This window comes from Anomaloglossus baeobatrachus, chromosome 2, assembly GCF_048569485.1.
Source record: "Anomaloglossus baeobatrachus isolate aAnoBae1 chromosome 2, aAnoBae1.hap1, whole genome shotgun sequence".
Taxonomy (NCBI): Eukaryota; Metazoa; Chordata; class Amphibia; order Anura; family Aromobatidae; genus Anomaloglossus; species Anomaloglossus baeobatrachus.
Genome location: NC_134354.1, coordinates 149,216,023 through 149,235,956, shown reverse-complemented (window position 1 = coordinate 149,235,956; position 19,934 = coordinate 149,216,023). Strand labels below are relative to the sequence as shown.

General features: G+C 40.8%; 1 protein-coding gene across 2 annotated transcripts in view; it reads right to left on the bottom strand.

The window, feature by feature from the left end:
* Window positions 1-19,934, bottom strand: part of ADGRG2 (adhesion G protein-coupled receptor G2) — a 229,208-nt gene that overhangs the window by 75,884 nt on the left and 133,390 nt on the right. For both annotated transcript variants that reach the window (XM_075335436.1, XM_075335437.1), the window contains 4 exons: window positions 14,918-14,959; window positions 7,883-7,948; window positions 4,740-4,802; window positions 1,960-2,025 (listed from right to left, as the gene is read on the bottom strand). In XM_075335436.1, coding sequence (XP_075191551.1) covers window positions 1,960-2,025; window positions 4,740-4,802; window positions 7,883-7,948; window positions 14,918-14,959 — 237 coding nt within the window. The remainder of the gene's footprint in view (window positions 1-1,959; window positions 2,026-4,739; window positions 4,803-7,882; window positions 7,949-14,917; window positions 14,960-19,934) is intronic.

Genomic DNA, 19,934 nt, shown 5'->3' with positions numbered 1-19,934 from the left:
TAGGCGGCCTTTACACGCTGTGACATCGCTAGCAATTGCTAGCGATGTCGAGCGCGATAGCACCCTCCCCTGTCGCACATGCGATATGTGGTGAATGCTGCCGTAGCGAACATTATCGCTACGGCAGCTTCACACGCACATACCTGGTCGGCGACGTCGCTGTGACCGCCGAACAATCCCTCCTTCAAGGGGGAGGTGCGTTCGGCGTCACAGCGACGTCACTAAGCGGCCGGCCAATAGAAGCGGAGGGGCGGAGATGAGCGGGACATAACATCCCGCCCACCTTCTCCCTTCCGCATTGGCGGTGCACGCAGCTACGGCGGTTTCACACACAGCGATGTGTGGGGCTGCAGGAACGATAAACAACATCGTACCGGCAGCAGCAGCGATATTCTGCAAAGGAGCGACATGTCACCGATCAGCGATTTTTGACGCTTTTCCGATCGGTGATCATCGCTCCTAGGGTTTACACGCTGCGATGTCGGTAACGGCGCCGGATGTGCGTCACTAACGACGTGACCCCGACGATATATCGTTACCGATGTTGCAACGTGTAAAGCCCGCCTTAGGCCTTTGCTCTTGAACATGCAAAATCCTTATATGTGGAGGAAAACTACTGTTTGGGTACACGGTGGGGCTTGGAAGGGAAGGAGCACAATTTGACTTTTGGAACGATAGCAAACCCAATGTTGCGTTTGGAGAGCCCTGATGTGCCTAAACAGTGGAAACCCCCCACAACTGACCCCATTTTGGAAACTATACCCCACAAGGAATGTATCTAGAGTGTGGGGAGCACCTTGAACCCACAGTACTTCACAGAATTTTATAACGTTGCGCTGTGAAAAGGAAAATATACATTTCTCCCAGAAACATGTTGCTTTACTCCCACTCACAGCCTCCCAAATGCAGCTACCGCTATTAATCATGGTATGTAGAAGAGTTAAACAGCTTGGGACAGCGCTGGGACCGTACCTGGCTGTGACAGCAAGAGCTCAGCTTTAACTTATGGCGAGCCCTCAGTGGCGATCGTGCGGTCACAGCTCCTCTGTCCACATGATCACCATGATGTAAGTTTACATTATAGGTCGTGACCGCCTTTCCGATCATTCATGACGTAAACTTATGTAAAAGGTTGTGAAGGGGTTAATAATTTTTTTTTTTTTTTTTTAACTTGTTTTTCATTTAAATGTAGTGTTGTACCCAAATTCTTAATTGTCAAAAGGAATAATAGGAGAGGAAAAAATGGCATACATTTTAACACAATTTCTTCCAAGTATGGAGATACCTACAAACATTGGACTTGCGCAAACATTTACAACGTCTTATGTACAAAAAAACCCCTAATACTCACCTCACTGCTGACCTCTCGAGTCACCAGTCTTCTTTTTATCATCATGTGCTGCTTCTCTGGCCTCTTCACTATAAGCTAGGACTTTCGGCTGCATCAAGGCTGGCTCTCAATAGTGTCAGAATGGCGCAGTCATCGACAGATGTCCTAGCCTATTGTGATAGGTTGGAGATGCGGCATGCTTGTCGCCCAGACAGCGAGATACCTCTACTGTGGGTGAGACATAGCTATTACTAACAAAGACGTATCTCAAACGTCCTTGGCCTCTAAGTTGACACCCTGCAAAGACGTATGAGATATATTCTTGGCACGAAAGGCTTAATACATGCAGCAAGAATGAAGGATTCAGCTATGTTTTAACCATTTGGAAGAACAGTTGCTTTCCCTTTATTACTGTATTCAATACTATCCATTTGTGTGCGCTGTAATCCAGCGATAACCCTTGGAGCCAGAAGCTTTAATTTTCTCTCAAGCATAATGGCATCTAGACATCAAAAGTTAACAAACAAGTAAAGTAGGGGCAGTAAGTGGGGCAGCATTTATTTTTGTAAGCAGCTAGTCACACTATTGATATTACACTGAAACATAATCCTTGATATATAATTACTCACCATTATTGATGTTTGTTGTCACTGAAGAAGATGAAAATGTACTGCTATTAAAGAAAGTATCATTTCCTAAAAACAATGAAAAAATCAAATAATATATACAGAGAAATAGAGAATTTTTTAGGTTTACATTGTACTTAATAATCCTACAAAAGGGAATGAATAACCACAAGAAAAAATATGTATGTATTAAATATATAGTTGTATTAATACATACAAAATTATTAAAATGTATACATTAAATTTATGGGGAGCAGAGCACAAAAACAAATTTCATGACAAGCTCATCAGTAACGTGTGTATTGTAAAATAGTGGTGTTGTCTTCTCAAAAAGATAAAAGTAATGGTCTGTATAAATAGGATATAGTAGAAATGTACATTATTAAAAATTACTGAATAAATGTACAAAACAGATGGATTCTTAAATTAATAACTAGTAAAATAGAAATACTCTAAATATATCAAATACCAAACATACCGTAGATAAGAGATAACACAGAAGTGAAGACCACGGGTCTGCGACGTACACTTCGCCGCTGGCTTTGACAAGGAGAGTTCAGAATAGAGGTATGCTAACCTTATAAATACCATCTCATCCAATACAAATTCATAGAACAATAGAAGGGTTGTCAGGTCTAAAATGGCAAGTCTGCAGTCTCTCTCTGTGACTACAGACTTGTGAATCCTCACATCTTAAGAACTTTGAGGATTCTCTGGTGTCAGAGCCAGGAATGGTGGTCACGTGGCTGCTAGTATGTGATATGCACACTCTTTTCCAGAATCCAACTTGATGGCCGTGGCCTTGCTCAATGCAAGAGTATATCACGGGATCACGCCATCTAGTCAGATTGTGGCTGGGAGTATGCATGTCGTATACTTGCGGCCACATGACCACAGTTCCCAGCTGTGTCCCTTGGAGAGACTACAGGCTTGTCATTTTAGACTGGACTACCCCTTCAAACCCTTCACGACCTTGGACGGATCTATCTGTCATGGAGCGTGTGAGGTTAAGCCCCGCCCCCTGCCGCCGACAGGTTGCGGCTATCTGCGCACATATCAGCTGTTTTTAACAGCTGACATGTGTGCCTGCATGTTCCGAGTGGAATCGCATTCCACCCGGAACATTTAACCCCTTACATCACACTGCCAAAGTCTGGCAGTGAGATGTAGATGCGCGCGGCCATGATTTTTACTTACCGCCTTCCCACCGGAAGTCACGTGACTTTCGGTGGTTGCCATGGTAGCACAGGGTTATGTGATGACGCCTGTAGCTATCATAACTCACTTCCTCTCAATGCCGGAATACAGCCGGCATTGAAAGTAAAGCACCGTATCGGCAGTTCTCAGCTGTGTAGCTGAGATCTGCAGATAGATAAGAGCGATCGGATTGCTGATCGCTATAGCCCCCTAGGGGGACTAGTAAAATAAAAAAAAAAGTAAAAAAAAGTTTAAAAAAATAAAAAAAACAAAAAGAACCTAAAAGTTCAAATCACCCCCCTTTCGCCCCATTGAAAATTAAAGGGTTAAAAAAATTAAAAAATATAAACATATTTGGTATCGCCGCGTTCAGAAATGCCCGATCTATCAAAATATAAAATCAATTAATCTGATCGGCGTAGCGGCAAAAAAATTCCAAACGCCAAAATTAAGTTTTTTGGTTGCCGCAAGTTTTACGCAAAATTCAATAACAAGCGATCAAAACGTAGTATCTGCGCAAAAATGGTACCATTAGAAATGTCAGCTCAAGATGCAAAAAATAAGCCGTCACTGAGCCATAGATCCCAAAAAATGAGAAGGTGACGGGTTTTGGAAAATGGCGCAAAACGTGCGCCACTTTTTTTGGACTAGCTTGTGAATTTTTTTTAACCCCTTAAATAGAAGTATACCTATACATGTTTGGTGTCCACAAACACACACTGACCTGAGGCATCCCACTGATACATCAGTTTTACCATATAGTGAACACGGTGAATAAAATATCCCAAAAACTATTGTACGATCACACTTTTTTTGCAATTTTTCCGCACTTGGATTTTTTTTGCCGTTTTCCAGTATACTATATGGTAAAACTTATGGTTTCATTTAAGAGTACAACTCGTCCCGCAAAAAACAAGCCCTCATATGGCAAGATTGACAGAAAAATATAAAAGTTATGGCTCTCGGAAGAAGGGGAGCAAAAAACAAAAACGCAAAAACGGAAAGTGCCCGGGGGCTGAAGGGGTTAAATGAGGCATAAAGAACAGTTGTTAAAAAGAGGATACATGCACAAGTGTCCATATATGAAAAATTGGATTGGTTAGGAAGTGATGTATGCATTCCAACATAGAGTGCAACAATGTGATCAGAAATGTGAAGCAATGGTAAGTGGTTACCGAGCCAAGAATCCTAACTGTCCAAAACTACTGAAAACAGCTGTACATTCCACTGTGCAATACATATTGAGAAGCTTTGGAAAGCAGACAGCAGAAGTTACCACCCACCGAAAATTACATAGGTGCACACAAGAAGTGTGTGCCACAGGGTGGAATGCACACTGCCCAAGGATATAGACATGTGCATTCCAGCGTGGCCAACAGGCTGTCAGGCACCGCACCACATGGTATAAGAACTTCATTCAATGTTATGATGTATTGTAGAGAAAATATTCCACAGTGCGGAAAGACGCCAGCACTGGAGGTAAGCATAAGTTTTATTATTTTAAAATGGGGAGACATAAGGATTGAGAAGGGGTTATCAAAGTAATGGAAACATTTAAAAAGGAGTGGCGAGAGAAATATACTCACCATTTGTATTTAATGATGTCCAAACTGTATGACTTTTGGATGTATTAATGGTAAATTCAGTTACTGTAACAGTAAAACAATAGATTGATCACTTATTCAAGTAGAAAATGTGTTACCAAACTGGACACTTATTAATATATAGATATAATCGTAAACTTGCCAACAATATTCAAGTGTCTCTTTTAAATAGGTAAAGCTTATATAAAGATTGTATATCTCTGTATTCACTTTACTGATCCTATTGTTGCTGTGCCCTGCAGAAATCTTCATCAAAATGCTATATGCAAAAGAATCGGAGCTACGATCCCTTTTACACTGTTGGTAAAATTTTAAAAATAAAAAGATAAACTTGAATTTATATGTAAGTTGGAACAGGTACTGGGCCGACAAATGGTAGAAAGGAAAAATAACAAACTAGTACCCTGTTTCTCCTAAAATAAGACCTACCCCAAAAGTAAACCCTAGTTGGATTTGTGAGGCTTTTTGGAGTATGCTTGAAATATAATCCCTACTCCAAAAATAAGCCCTAGTTGTGGTTCCATAAGGAAGTGTCCAAGCAGCTTAAACGTTAAAGAATACAGTAGGATTCTTCATCAAAGCAGACAGCCCCCCCAAAAAGCAAACATCGCCAAAAGAAAGTAGAAAAAAAAATTGCACACCAGACCCCAAACATTTACATTTGGCAAGTGTCGATGGTGGATGGGATCTCACACCGAGATCTGTGTCGCTGTCAGGTCCCTTGCCATTCCAGCTGCATTGCACTGGAGCTCTCACAAACAGATCGTGTACCAGTATCACTCCGCATGAGTGATACTGCTTCCAGTCACCAGGGGGAGCCAACAGGGGGACCTTATCTGACAGCGATGCAGATTTGTATGTGAGAGCCCATTCACTTTCCAATGCTAATTGTTTGGGGTCTGCTAAATGCAATTCTTGTCTGCTTTATTTTGTTGGTAAACTTAGCAGTACATAGAGAATAATAAATTTAAGCAGATAATTTAAACCATTGTAAATATGGTATGTACCCACCATTATAGGACTGGATCTGCACCACGAGAATCACAGATCAGATATGAAAATGTGTATCTGAACCAGTAATCGGATTAACATTGCTCACCTCTCCGGTCACCTCACTACTCACTGACAGCTGCCTAGTTCTCTTCTTTCTGCCGTCACACATCACATCTATGGCTTTTTCACTATAGACCAGGACTTACAGCCTCCTGGACATCTAGGCCTGAGAGGTCACTGCGCATCTTAAGGTCATGGCACGCGTCACAACGTCCAACCTTACAACACGCAGCGACCTCCAAAACCTGGATGCAACAGAAAGTTCTGGCCCACAGTATTAACTAGGATGTTTCCCTATGCTGATTTTCCCCGATAAGGCCATTAGCAATATAAATTGCTTTGGTATAAATAGAGCAAAACTTTACCAACATGAACAAATTCTTTTAATAATGTTAGCAAAATAAAGTTTATTTGGGATACACGAAGGTGAGGTTTTCTTTGTAAAATCTTGACTTGTGGTCTAAAGCAGAATGGTGCTAAAAAAAAGCAGGTCTAAACTATTGCCCAAGACCCTTACAATCGATATACACATGTAATGCTGGCGCATCCAACAAAAATTGGCTCAGAACTTAATTTCTTAAAGCCCTTTATTGATGGAAAGTTTTGACAAAGCATTGTAAAAAAGAAAGTGTTAAATCACTGGAGCGTCACAGGGCCTCCTAAATCTCTACATGTCAGCAGGTGATGAAAGGGTCCATTTGTCTGTCGTGGGATTACATTTTTAATATATATATATATATATCTATAGTATATACTTAATTTACATACGTAAAAGAAACTAAAACTGAAAGATTGTCTCTTTCTCTCCTGAATCTCTAGAGACCAGCCTAATTACATGCTTACTTTCTATTTCACATTTTATTTTAGATCTTAAATATTTGTTGTATTACAAGGGAACTATACTTTTAAACAACTTTTTATAATACACTGTCCTGTATGAGGAATAACACTATTCCGATCCATAGTATGACTTGTATTTTGTATTTTCCATAGTTTTTTTCTTCTCCAATCTCTATTTAGAAACTTGCAATTGACTCTGATCTGGTTAGAGAAGACAAAGTGCTATAATGAATGACATACAGAGGACAGTACACAAACAGGGATTCAGGTTCTTCATTCCTTAAAGATGCATAATTAATTTTTTTTATTAATTAAATGTATGTATATGTACATGTAATGTATGAGTGTATTAATATATTCAGCTCCTGTTGCTGTCTCCGGTGTCCAGCGTCGTTCTTCTCCTTTTCTCAGTGATATCACCGCTCTTCAGACTCTCCGGGTCACACTGCGCTCTGTGTGACTCAGAAGTGGCTTTTATAATGTAAGTCTATGGAGAGCCAGAAAGAGGCTCCATAGACTTACATTGTAAAAGAGACTTCTGGCTCACACATAGTGTATAGAGTGGGCACTTGCAGGGGCATCACTCAGAAGAGGAATGTAATGGCGCTGGACACCGGAGAGAGTAGCTTTACGTGAATATATTAATATACTTACACTACCTTACATGCATATATACACACATTTAATTAGCAAAAAACTTAATGGGAGTGCTTCTTTAATTAGCACACAAACAGAAGCAGAAGGCAGGGAGGAAATTATACAGCAGTACTGAGTGCAGTCATAAATCCAGTTCTGGATCGAGGTAAAAAAAAAACAACAACTTGTCAGAAAGCTCAGTACGATCTTTCTGTGTCTCCCTCTATCTATCTGTTTTTGTTTTTTTTTTTTTTAATGTTCTACTCATTCTTCCTTCCCTATCCATAGAGTTCAATAGGAGGTGTAGCCTGCTATCTCACCGGGTGGGCACTTTGGCTTGTATAAATTAACAGGGTTTTTTTTTTAATTGAGTGGAGTATGAGTTCAAAAGGCAAGGGGTGGTGTTGAGGGTAGAAGTGACTGATAAGTGGAAAAGTAAGCAGAGTTCCCTGAAATATTTCAGAGATATTAATATTTGCCCGTACAGTACAATTAATTGATATAATGTTTGTTCAAAATTCAGTTCTCATTTACGTAAAATACTTTCTTACCTAGGTTTATGAGATTTTGATTTTATAAAGTACATTACTACTTACCGTCAGTTATATTTGTGGTTTCCATTGCCGTGAATATATTAGAGTCACCTGTCAGTGTATTAGACCCTGTAAAAAAATATGGATATATTGAAAATACTTTGAAACTCGTCTGAAATTAAAATATACTAATCAGCTGATTGCAACTAACATAATATAAACGACTTCAATAATGCTTTCTAAATAACTACAAAAATTATTGAAATGTGAATTTCTGAAAATGCGCTGTAAAGTTTGCAGAAAAAAAATTGAATAGTTGCACCCAAATTAATGTCTTGAAATCTTAAAATGCTACAAAATATATTATTATATAGATGACCTTTGACACTTGCATTGCTACCTCCAATAGGTGCCCAAAATTGTCATGTGCCAAAATCTGTAAATTTTATAACTCCAGAAAACAGATGTCTTCAGTATATGAATAAATCTCCCCCATTGCATTACCTTTTTGCAGTGGTATCAACAATATGAAAAGTCAATGTTTGCTAGAAGTAAACAATCTACAGCACTGGGTATGTGAAACTTATATATGGCCACTAGATGATAGGCTACACTCTAAAAATTCAAGAAATACCTATACAGGTCAAGAGTATAGAACCAGACAATTGTAATAAAATCTTTATTTGGACAAAGATTAAAACCAAATAAAAGGAGATAAGTCACTCAGCAAACCCGATCAAAAGGGTTGTCCATACATATAAAGATGGTATATTGTTATACATTACCATGGTATACGGTCATGTATAACAATACACTGTAAATATATACACTAAAAAATTCACAAGACAGACTGTGGAAGGTGCAGACTGGACAGAGAAAAAAGGAGAAGAATAGACAGAAAAAAAGAGGGAGATGCAAAACTGCTGCTGTTAAAGATGGAGGGATAGAACGGAGAATATGTTGTAAAAAATATGCAGGTTACTGCAACTTAGGCTGCTTTCACACTTGCGTTGAACAGCATCCGTTGCATTGCGTTGTGTGACGGATGCGTTGCATATAGTGGCACAACGGATGCTACGGATCACACAAAATATCGCAATCCGTTAATGTTTTTTTTTCGTGACTTTACACATCTGGGCATGCGCAGTTGTGTAAAGACGGATGCGTTAACGGAGTCTATCAAATGACGGATTCTAACGGAATCCGCCATCATAGGTGTCCATTATAAAAACAACAGACGCCGACGGAATCCTGCAGGTTGCGTTTTTTTGACAGTCCGCCAAGCGCAGAAAAACGCTACATGCAGCGCCAGGCGGATGCAACACAGCATTGGCTGACAGATGCAATGCAAGGCCATCCATTGCTATCCGTAGCTAATAGAAGTCTATGAGGAATAAAGCGGTTTCCTAGCATAGCATAGGATAGCAACGGATGCCGTTCAACGCAAGTGTGAAAGCAGCCTTAACAATCAGCAAAATGCTGGATTGAAAATAAGTGTGATGTAAAGTCAATCTAAATACAATACTTATTTGGAAGAATATCTCTAGATAACAGAAATATTGATATACAGTATATAAGTATGCAAAAGATAAATAGGAAATAAATAAAACACAAAGTGTTTACAACTGCAACTTAATAAGCACCAATATATTTCAAAGAAAAAGGAAGCAAAAATAAGTGATAATGCAATACAACACGTAGTATGTCTAAGAACACACAAGACGGCCTAGTGAGGCACAAGATAAAGAAGGAAGAGAAAAGAGAGAAAGAAAAGAGACGGAAAAAGAGAGTGAGACAAAAAAAATATCACTAGAGGGTATGCAAAAATTATGCCAGCCTGGTAATGAGTGATATGTAAGGCTACTTTCACACATCCGGTTTGAGCAGTGCGGCTCAATCCGGCTGTGAAACCTATGCAACGGATGTGGCGAAAACACCGCATCCTTTGCATAAGTTTTTACATGCGGCCGGTCCGTTTTTTTCCGGTTGCGGCACGCTACTGAGCATGCGCAGTGGAAGAAACCGCATGCGGCGGCCGGATGCGTTTTTTTCCGCATCGCGCCGCATCCGGTGTTCATAGGCATGCATTGAAAAATGATAGCAGATTCCTATAATTTCTCCACCATAGTTTTTAGAGATACTTTAACTCAAATAATTAGATAAGGACAAAGAGACAGAAATCAAAGTATATTGTATCAAAAAAAAATTTTTTTTTTTATTAATATTCTTCAAAATATTTTTATAAAAACACTTTTTTATTTCAAATTGCTAAAATCATCACAAGGTCAAGAAAAAACATCACCAGAAAAAACATATAAACACATAAACAGAGGGGATCTCTGATCCAAAGGATTATTGGTGAAAAAGGCAGAGGATCATTTCATATCAAAAAATCTATATCATAAAAATATCACCCCTGTCCCTTCACCAACATCCATAGTACAGCACTGATACATATATTAATTGATAAATAATAAATATACAGATATATAAATATTATATCGATATATCAATAAATATACATATAATAGCTCCAGTGTAAATAGCCAATGTTCAATGTTTCATCAGGAGGCTGATGAAAAAGGTTTCCCTTGAAACGTACGTCGAGCTTTTGAGGGTGTCTCTGACCTTATATTAGGCAAGTATGGCAAATTGATGTCTGTTACACTTATTATTGGCCCCTGTTGTTAAGGGAGTAATTCATTCTATTTGGGAGGAGTGGGCATTTATAAACAGCTTGAGTGGGCAAGCTATTAAATAAACTATAACTCATTGCCCCTTATTAAACCTATGGACATAGGAAATATCATTCTTAAAGGAGAAGTTATATTTATATAGAGGAGATTCCTCGTTTATTCCGCTCTTGTCTATAGGAGTAAAAACCTTCCTTTTGAACATTGGCTATTTACACTGGAGCTATTATATGTATATTTATTGATATATCGATATAATATTTATATATCTGTATATTTATTATTTATCAATTAATATATGTATTAGTGCTGTACTATGGATGTTGGTGAAGGGACAGGGGTGATATTTTTATGATATAGATTTTTTGATATAAAATGATCCTCTGCCTTTTTCACCAATAATCATTTGGATCAGAGAGCCCCTCTGTTTATGTGTTTGTATGTTTTTTCTGGTGATGTTTTTTCTTGACCTTGTGATGATTTTAGCAATTTGAAATAAAAAAGTGATTTTATAAAAATATTTTGAAGAATATTAATAAAAACATTTTTTTTTTATACAATATACTCTGATTTCTGTCTCTTTGTCCTTATGCATTAAAAAATGCGCCGCAGCGGCCGGATGTAGCGCAATGCGTTTTTTTTGCCGGAGCAAAAAACGTTGCAGGCAACGTTCTATCCGGCCGCGGCATCGGCTAAATCTGCCGCATGCGGCAAAAACCGGACCGAATGCAAGCCCATGCGGCACAATACGGCACTAATGTAAGTCTATGCAAAAAAAAGCGCAACTGGCGGCAAAAAAAACGGTTGTGGTTTTTCTGCAGAGCGCCGTATTGTGCCGCAGAGCAAAAACCGGATGTGTGAAAGTAGCCTAAGGCAGAGAGGGATGATACAAAGTCAATAAAGCTAAAATACTGCAGCCGAAATATATCGCTTAATGATAAATTGAATAATGTAATCAGACTAGAAAGAGGTGTATATCTTAAAAGAAACGTCTTCAGTAAATTCTATAGGATTTGGAAAATGTGGTTGGATGTTGCAGCATTTTCCTCCCCTGGGTTACTTCAGCACAGTGTAATGGATCAGTTCTTATGCCGGCGTCACACGGTACGATATATTGGGCGATATGTCGTCGGGGTCACGTCGTTAGTGACGCACATCCGGCATCATTCGAGATATTGTACCGTGTGACACCTCCGAACGACTGTGAATGAGCAAAAATACTCACCTTATCGTTGCTCATTGACATGTCGTTCATTTTCATAAAGTTGTTCCTCCTTCTGTGCTCAGGTTGTTCATCGTTGCCGTGGCAGCACACATCGCTCCGTGTGACACCCCGGGAAGGACGAACACAGCTTACCTGCGTCCCGCCGGAAATGCGGAAGGAAGGAGGTGGGTGGGATGTTTAAGTCCCGCTCATCTCCGCCCCTCCGCTTCTATTGGCCGGCTGCCGTGTGACGTCGCTGTAACGCCGAACGTCCCTCCCCCTTCAGGAAGAGGATGTTCGCCGCCCACAGCGACGTCGCCCGGGAGGTAAGTAAGTGTGACAGGGGGTTAACGACTTTGTGCGCCACGGGCAACTAATTGCCCGTGACGCACAAACGATGGGGGCGGGTGCGATCGCTTATGCGATCGCACGATTTATCGTCCCGTGTGATGTCGACATTACTCCTTGTGAGTAGGTAGCTACCAGTGTCTGTTCAGTACTCTTCCTTCATAACTCTTAGATAATCTTACTTGATTTGGGCTGGTGTGGTTGGATAATAGCAAAAGGAGGATGGTATGGCGGGAGAGAGGTATTGTTATGAGAATGAATATTGAATGTACTGACATAACCTCTTTTATAAAGATGTATAATATGTATAGACCATGGGTGTACTGTTTATTGTTTGGTTTTACATGTGTTTATTTTTGATGTAAAAGGAAAAATGTGTTTAATAAAAAAAAAAATCTGATTTTTTAAAAAAGTGGTGCTGTAAATAAACAATATAAAGACACAAAATATGTTTATATAAAATAAAAAAAAAGTTTAGGCTATGTTCACACACTGCATTTTTGACCTGCGTTTTTGGTACGTTTTTTGCTGCAGAAACCTGCGCACACTGCGTTTTTTTCTTAAGAAAATTCTTTCAGTAGATTTTCTTAAGAAAAAGAATGAGCATGTCACTTCTTTTCTACAGCTAACTGCGTTATTCACTCCATTGACTGTAATGTAATCATCAGGACTATGTTTTTAATGTCTTTTGTGTAGGATCGGATGGCACATAGAAGCACTTCCATGTGCATCCGATCCTACAAAAAACCCATCGGATGCCGTATGTCTGCTCCGTTATTATGGAACATGTCCTATTCTGTTCCATGATAACGGACCGTGACTCAATACAAGTCAATGGGCCCGCAAAATCCCCGGAAGCCGCAGGGAAGCTCTTCTGTGTGACCTCCGTCGGGTGCCCGTGCAGTCTGTGTCCCGCTCCAGCCCCACGGCTGCTCACACAGCAGTATCAGCAGCTTCTCACACTGCAGTGCGAGCAGCCATGGGGATGACGAGCGCTGCCGTCAGGAGGTTAGATGAGGTCATTACCTGCTGTGACGATCTCCAGCTCTCCTGACGTCAGCGCTGTCACTGCCTTCTATGCCCATCTCACGGGCGGCCCAAGACTGTCACTAGTGGTGACTTCACGGGCTCTCGCGATACTGCTGAGAATGCGGCGGGCATAGAAGTTAGTGACCACGCTGACATCAGGAGTGCAGAGGATCACAGCAGGCAATGATCTCATCTAACCTCCTGACAGCAGCGCTCGTCATCCCGTGCAGTGACCTGGGCTGACCTGAGTCATGATGTTAGCTCAGGTCACTGCACTGCTCTCCTAGTCAATGGTGAACATTCTGTTCTTCATTGACTGGGACAGTGACTATGGTATGGATCGTCGTGGGACCCCCTTATTGGATTACGCTGGACCCGGATTTGATTGTTCTTTTAAATAAATTGGTGAAAGAGGGAATGTTTTGGGGAGTGTTTTTTCAAATAAAACTTTTTTTGTTGTCTATTTTTTTTTATTACTGACTGGGTTGGTGATGTCAGGTATCTGATAGACACGTGACATCACAAACCCCAGGGCTTGATGCCAGGTGACATTACACATCTGGCATCAACCCCATATATTACCCCGTTTGCCACCGCACCAGGGCAATGGGATGAGTTGGAGTAAAGCACCAGGATTGGCACATCCAATGGATGCGCCACTTCTGGGGCGGCTGTGGCCTGCTATTTTTAGGCTGCGGAGTGTCCAATAACGGTGGACCTCCCTAGTCTGAGAATACCAGACCACAGCTGTCCGCTTTACTTTGGCTGATGATCCAATTTGGGGGGGACCTCATGTTTTTTGTTTTAAATTATTTATTTAATTTAAAATAACAGCGTGGAGTGCCCTCTGTTTTGGATTACCAGCCAAGGTGAAGCTACCAGCTGTGGTCTGCAGGCTGCAGCTGTCTGCTTTACCCTAGCTGGCTACAAAAGATAGGGGGGACCCCACATCATTTTTTTTAATTATTATTTTTTTTTTTGGCTAAATATAAGGCTAAGCACCCTTTAGTGCCACATGAAAGTCACTAAAGGGTGCCAGCTTAGAATATGCAGGGAGGTGGGACATTATATAGGTCTTTCTCATCTATTATCTATGTATCTATTCATCTCTCCATCTATCTATCTATCTATCCATTATCTATCTATCTATCTATCTATCCATTATCTATCTATTACCTAGATTATTTATTGCTGTTAAAGCATTAAAAAACGCAGGGACCAACCTGCAAAAAACGCACCAAAAACGTGGTAAAAACGCATGCGTTTTTCGGTGCGTTATTGGTGTGTTTTTTTAACGCAGGTGCGCTAATCCTTCACTTAAGAAATTTCTTAAGAAAATTTCTTAAGAAAAATCATTTTTCTAGTGTGAACATAGCCTTAAATTGTTTGCCAAAACTGTCACCCCAAAATCTGTTAATTTATTAACCCCAGAAAACAGGTGACTACAGTATAGTAATAAATCTCCCCCGTTGTATTACATTTGGATCAACAATTTGAAAAGTCAGTTGTCAGATGGCCCATGTTAAAGTGTTAGGTAGAAGTAAAAAATCTACAGCATTCTGTATATATTGTGTACCTAGACGCTACAAACGGTATGCACATACCCTTTCGGTGTGTTTACAGTATATTTTATGTTTTCATCAATAGCATAGGTTTTGCAAACCAGTGGCATAAAATATTGCACAGCTTTTTAAAATGACAGTACAAAAACTGTAGAAAATCAATGACAAAAACTAGAAACATAATGGTTCTTATGAGCACACCCTTAATGCAATCAAGTGTTTTTAGAGACGTAGCCCTTTGTTTCTTTTATAACGTACATACCTGTTGTTGGGCTGTTTGTTGGTGGACTGACCGAAGAAACTGCTACCATTTTAGAGATAAAAACAAATAAAAAAGTAATGTTATGCAATGTTCGCTTGAGACACGCTAAAATGTAACCTCAAAATAAAATTAATAGTTCTACTACTTTTCCAGTTTACTTTGTACAGGTGTTTTACACCATCATGAAACCTATAAGAGTCATCATGAACAAGGAAACATTACATTAAAGGTACCGTCACACTAAACAACTTACCAGCGATCCCAACAACGATACAACCTGATAGGGATCGCTGGTAAGTTGCTAGGAGGTTGCTGGTGAGAGGTCACACAGTCAGACGCTCCAGCGATCCCACCAGCAACCTGACCTGGCAGGGATCGCTGGAGCATCGCTACACGGGTTGCTGGTGAGCTGTCACCAGCAACCAGTGACCAGCCCCCAGCCAGCAGCGACGCACTGAAGCGATGCTGCGCTTGGTAACTAAGGTAAATATCGGGTAACAAACCCGATATTTACCTTGGTTACCAGGGCACGCAGCTACAGTGCAGAGAGCAGGGAGCAGCGCACACTGCTTAGCGCTGGCTCCCTGCTCTTCTAGTTACAGCACACATGTGGTTAATTACCCGATGTGTACTCTGCTACACGTGTAAGGAGCAGGAGCCGGCACTGACAGTGAGAGCAGCGGAGGTTGGTAACGAAGGTAAATATCGGGTAACCAAGGACAGGGCTTCTTGGTTACCCGATGTTTATCGTGGTTACCAGTGTCCGCAGAAGCCGGCTCCTGCTGCCTGCACATTTAAGGCCCCTTTACACACTGAGACTTTCTAGCGATCATGCTGCACAGCGGGAAACAAAGGACCAAAGAATGGTCCTGAACGATTTGTAGCAGGGGCCAGGTCGCTGATGTGTTTCACACACTGCAATGTCGCTGGGGAGGTCGCTATTACCTCACAAAACCGGTGACGTTACAGCGAAGTCGTTTGCAATGTTGCAGTGTGTAAAGCCACCTTAACAATGATAATACTAAGCTCTGTGAGATAATCAACACAGAAGATAATTAAAGCAAACATGTAATGTAAAGAAATGCTAGTAACCTGCAGATATGGGGTTAGCCTGCAGGTTAATAGCATTCTGAAGCTGTGTGGTGTATGCACTGAGAGCCCCCTGCCATGAGGAAATTAACTTTATTCCTCTGGGCAGCCTCGGGCTTTCAGTCATAAGAGTGGTGCTGGTCTCAACATGCTGTAGGTTGAGGGGATCTTAAGGTAAAAGGTTCGGACTACTGTTCTAAGGGATAGAGGTAATACTTCTGTTAACATTTCTCACATCTTAACAATGATAATTCACTTTTTAACACCTTACCGCTGAAGCCTGTTTTCTCCTTCCTGACAGAGCCATCATTTTTCAATTCTTACTAGTGTCACTTTATGCAGTAATAACTCTGGAAACCATATGTCAGTGATTCTGAGAATGTTTTTTTTTCGTGGTACTTCATAATAGTGGTACATTTAGGTCAATTAAATGTCAGTTTATTTATGAAAATATTGGAAATTGTGAGTCATTTTAAAAAAAATTCAAATTCAATTTTCAAACTGTGATAAATTTGAATGCCCTTATAGCAGATATTCATACATCACAAAATAGTTCATAAATAACCTTTTCCATATGTCTACTTGACATCAGCATCATTTTTGAAAATTACTGTTATTGTGTTAGGATGTTAGAAGGGTTAATAGTTTTGCAGCTATTTTTCATTTTTTTCAATAGTTTACAAAACACATTTTTACAGACTTATTCAGTTTTGAAGTGACTTCCAGGAGGCTATAAGTAATAAAACCCACCAAAGTAATGGCATTTTAAAAATTGCTCCCCTTGAAGTATTCAAAACCTCAATCAGGAAAATTGTTAAACCTTCAGGTAGATTACAAGATTTAATGAAATGTTGAATGAAAAAAATGTAAAATAACAACTAAAATGTTGCTTTAGCCTCAATTGATTTTATTTCACAAGTTGTGATATGAGTAAATGCAGTGAACATTTTATTATGTCCCAATAAGTGGCTCGAATTTACTATTTGAGCACATGGCATGACACAGGCGGGAAGGAATATTATTTGATGTTCGGCGCACAGTTTTGGCTGGAATAGGTTGCAAACGCTATGTTGCATTTGTTGAGACACCCAAAGTGTATAAACAGCAAAAAACCCACATGTTACCCTATTTTGCAAACTACATCCCTCAAGGAATGTATCTAGGAGTGTAGAGATCTTTTAGGACCCACAGAAGATTCACAATAACTATATGTGAATGAAAACTACTGTTTGGGCACATAGCAGAGCTATGAAGAGAATAAGCATCATTTGACTTTTGGAGAACAATTTTGTATGGAATTGATTGTGGACGCCATGTCATATTTACAGAGCTCTCAAAGTGTCAAAACATCAGGAACTACCCACAAGTGACCACACTTTGGAAACTGCACTAGGAATTTATATAGTGATGTAATGTTCATTTTGTACAGGTTCTTTAAAAAATTGTGATGTAAAAATCATAAATTACCGTATTTTTCGGATTATAAGACGCACTTTTCCTCCCAAAAATTTAGGAGGAAAATGGGGGGTGCGTCTTAAAATCCGAATATAGCTTTACCTGGGGGTCCTGTCTGTGCGGCGATCGGGCGGCCGCGTGCCTGTGGCTGCATGCAAGCGGCCGGGTACCCGTGCTTGCATGTGGGTGGCAGCCGGGACCTGTGGCTGCGTGCGGGTGGCAGTCGGGTGCCTGTGCCTGCGTGCGGGTGGAAGCTAGATGTCTGTGCCTGCGTGCGGGAGGCAGCCGGGTGCCTGTGTGCGGGAGGCAACCGGCACCGACAAGCACCCGGCTGCCGCCCGCACACAGCCACAGGTACCCGGCTGCCACCCGCACGCACGCAAGCACAGGTACCCGGCCGCTTGCACGCAGGGCAGGGTGGGCGGGCAGCCTGCTGGCTGCCACTCTGTGCGTGCGGGGCGGGCGGCTGTGCAGCAGGTTACCCATGTTGTCCGCGTGTTGTTTGCATGCTTTCCGTGGTAACACGCCCCTGTGAGCGTGATACCATGGATTTACATGAGCGACATCACAGTCAGCTCCTTGAGATCCCGCACGTGTGCACTTGCCATTCCCGCAGCCTTGTTATTCGGGTGCTTGCTTGTTGGCTTCACACACACTCTGCGCATTTCTCGCTGCATCGTGGACCCCGTGCTATGTTTGTAAATTTCGTTACATATTATTTACAAGCAGTCAGCCCTCATAACACATGGCCTCCCCAAGAAACAGGGCAGAGTATACAGAGCCAGAGTGTCCTTAAGTTTATGCAAAAAGCCACAATAAAACTGATATGTAAGAGTTGTAGCATTCCACATACCCTCTATGGACCACTAAAATAACTGAACTAAAGTCCTAGGTGGTGCAGGCCCCCTTGTGTCAGGTCCATGATCTTTTCCTAAGCCACTTGGATTATGTCAGGTTCATCATAGATTACACTTAAGGTGTAAAAAAAGTGTCAAAAGATGACCATTATGGGTATTGAGGGGGCAAACAAAATGTCCAAGTCTGAGGTTACCCTCGCAGTAAGGGCATTATTATTCTCACCCCCTGGGATTCATTCAGTTAGGGCCATTACTTTTTTGGGAGAGACCAACTGCACATCAGGAGAAACAGATTACAGAGCAAAAATGTCCCTTTAATGGGAGATAAAGTGCAATACTTGTCTGAAGACACTAGCAATGTGTAGGGCTGCTATGTTCCACACAAAATTATATATCCGGATGCTGCTAGAGCAGTTTTCATATGATCACTGGGTGTGGTGGTTATTGGACCACCATCCATCTCATATTGATGAATAATCCAGCAGATTATCACTAAAACACTTTAAATGCATTCTCCCTTCTGCAGCAATGATGTACATGTTGACATTATCTGTTGTTTGGGCTGGTGAGCATTTGGCTTAGCGAGTGTGGATTTTACTAGATTGGTTTTTGGGAGTCATGTTGCTTTTCCTGCACCTTTGAGCTACTAGAAACATAGGAAACCTCTAATATTCAATTAACAGATGTGAAAATGTAGAGGGGGTGAAGTTTTCATATGTACCATTGGGGGGTATATAACATTTTTTAACTGTTTTTTTAATTACGATTTTTGTGAATCAGAATTAGAAAATAAACAGGATTTAAGGAAGTTTCTTTAATTGTTTTTTAAGCAATTTTACTCAGTTGACAATGCAGCAAAGATGATAAAACAACTTTATCCTTCAAGTTAGTATGATTACAGCGATGCGGGGGTTATATAGTTTTTATGTTTTGCTATTTACCAGACTAAAAACACTGATTTAGGCCTGCAACACACATCCGTGCCGCCGGTACTTGTTAGGGATTTTTTGACACGTACCGGCGGCACGAACACACGTGCACCAATGTTACCCTATGGTAACAGACATACATGTGAAGCCACACGGAACATCTGTCCGTGTGGATTGTACGTATGTGCGTTTTTAAACACGGATGACATGTCCGCGTTTCACCGGCATCACGCAGATACTAACCCGCTAAAGTCAATGGGTCCGTGTCTGCACGTACGTGACACGGACGTGTGTTTACCGTACGGTCCGTGTGTTTTTTTTTTTTATTAAAAATGGTGAAATGGCTCAAGACACACGGACTGCACACGGACATGACACGTACGTATCTCACACATACACGAACATTCAACACGCACGCACGGCAAGCATACGCCATCACACTGATGTCACACTTACCGGAGAAACAGACTTCCAAAACGGAACACGGACCCGAAAAACGGACCACGAGACACGCACGTGTTTTAAGCAGACTTGTGTTTCAGGCCTTACAAAAATGTATTCCTTTTGTTTGCATTGTTATATAATGACAGTTATAATGTGTTTATTATTCTGCCGAGAGAGATTTGTAAGGGCTTTATTTTATCACTTTTTATTTTTTTTTACATTTTGAGTAGCATCACAATATTC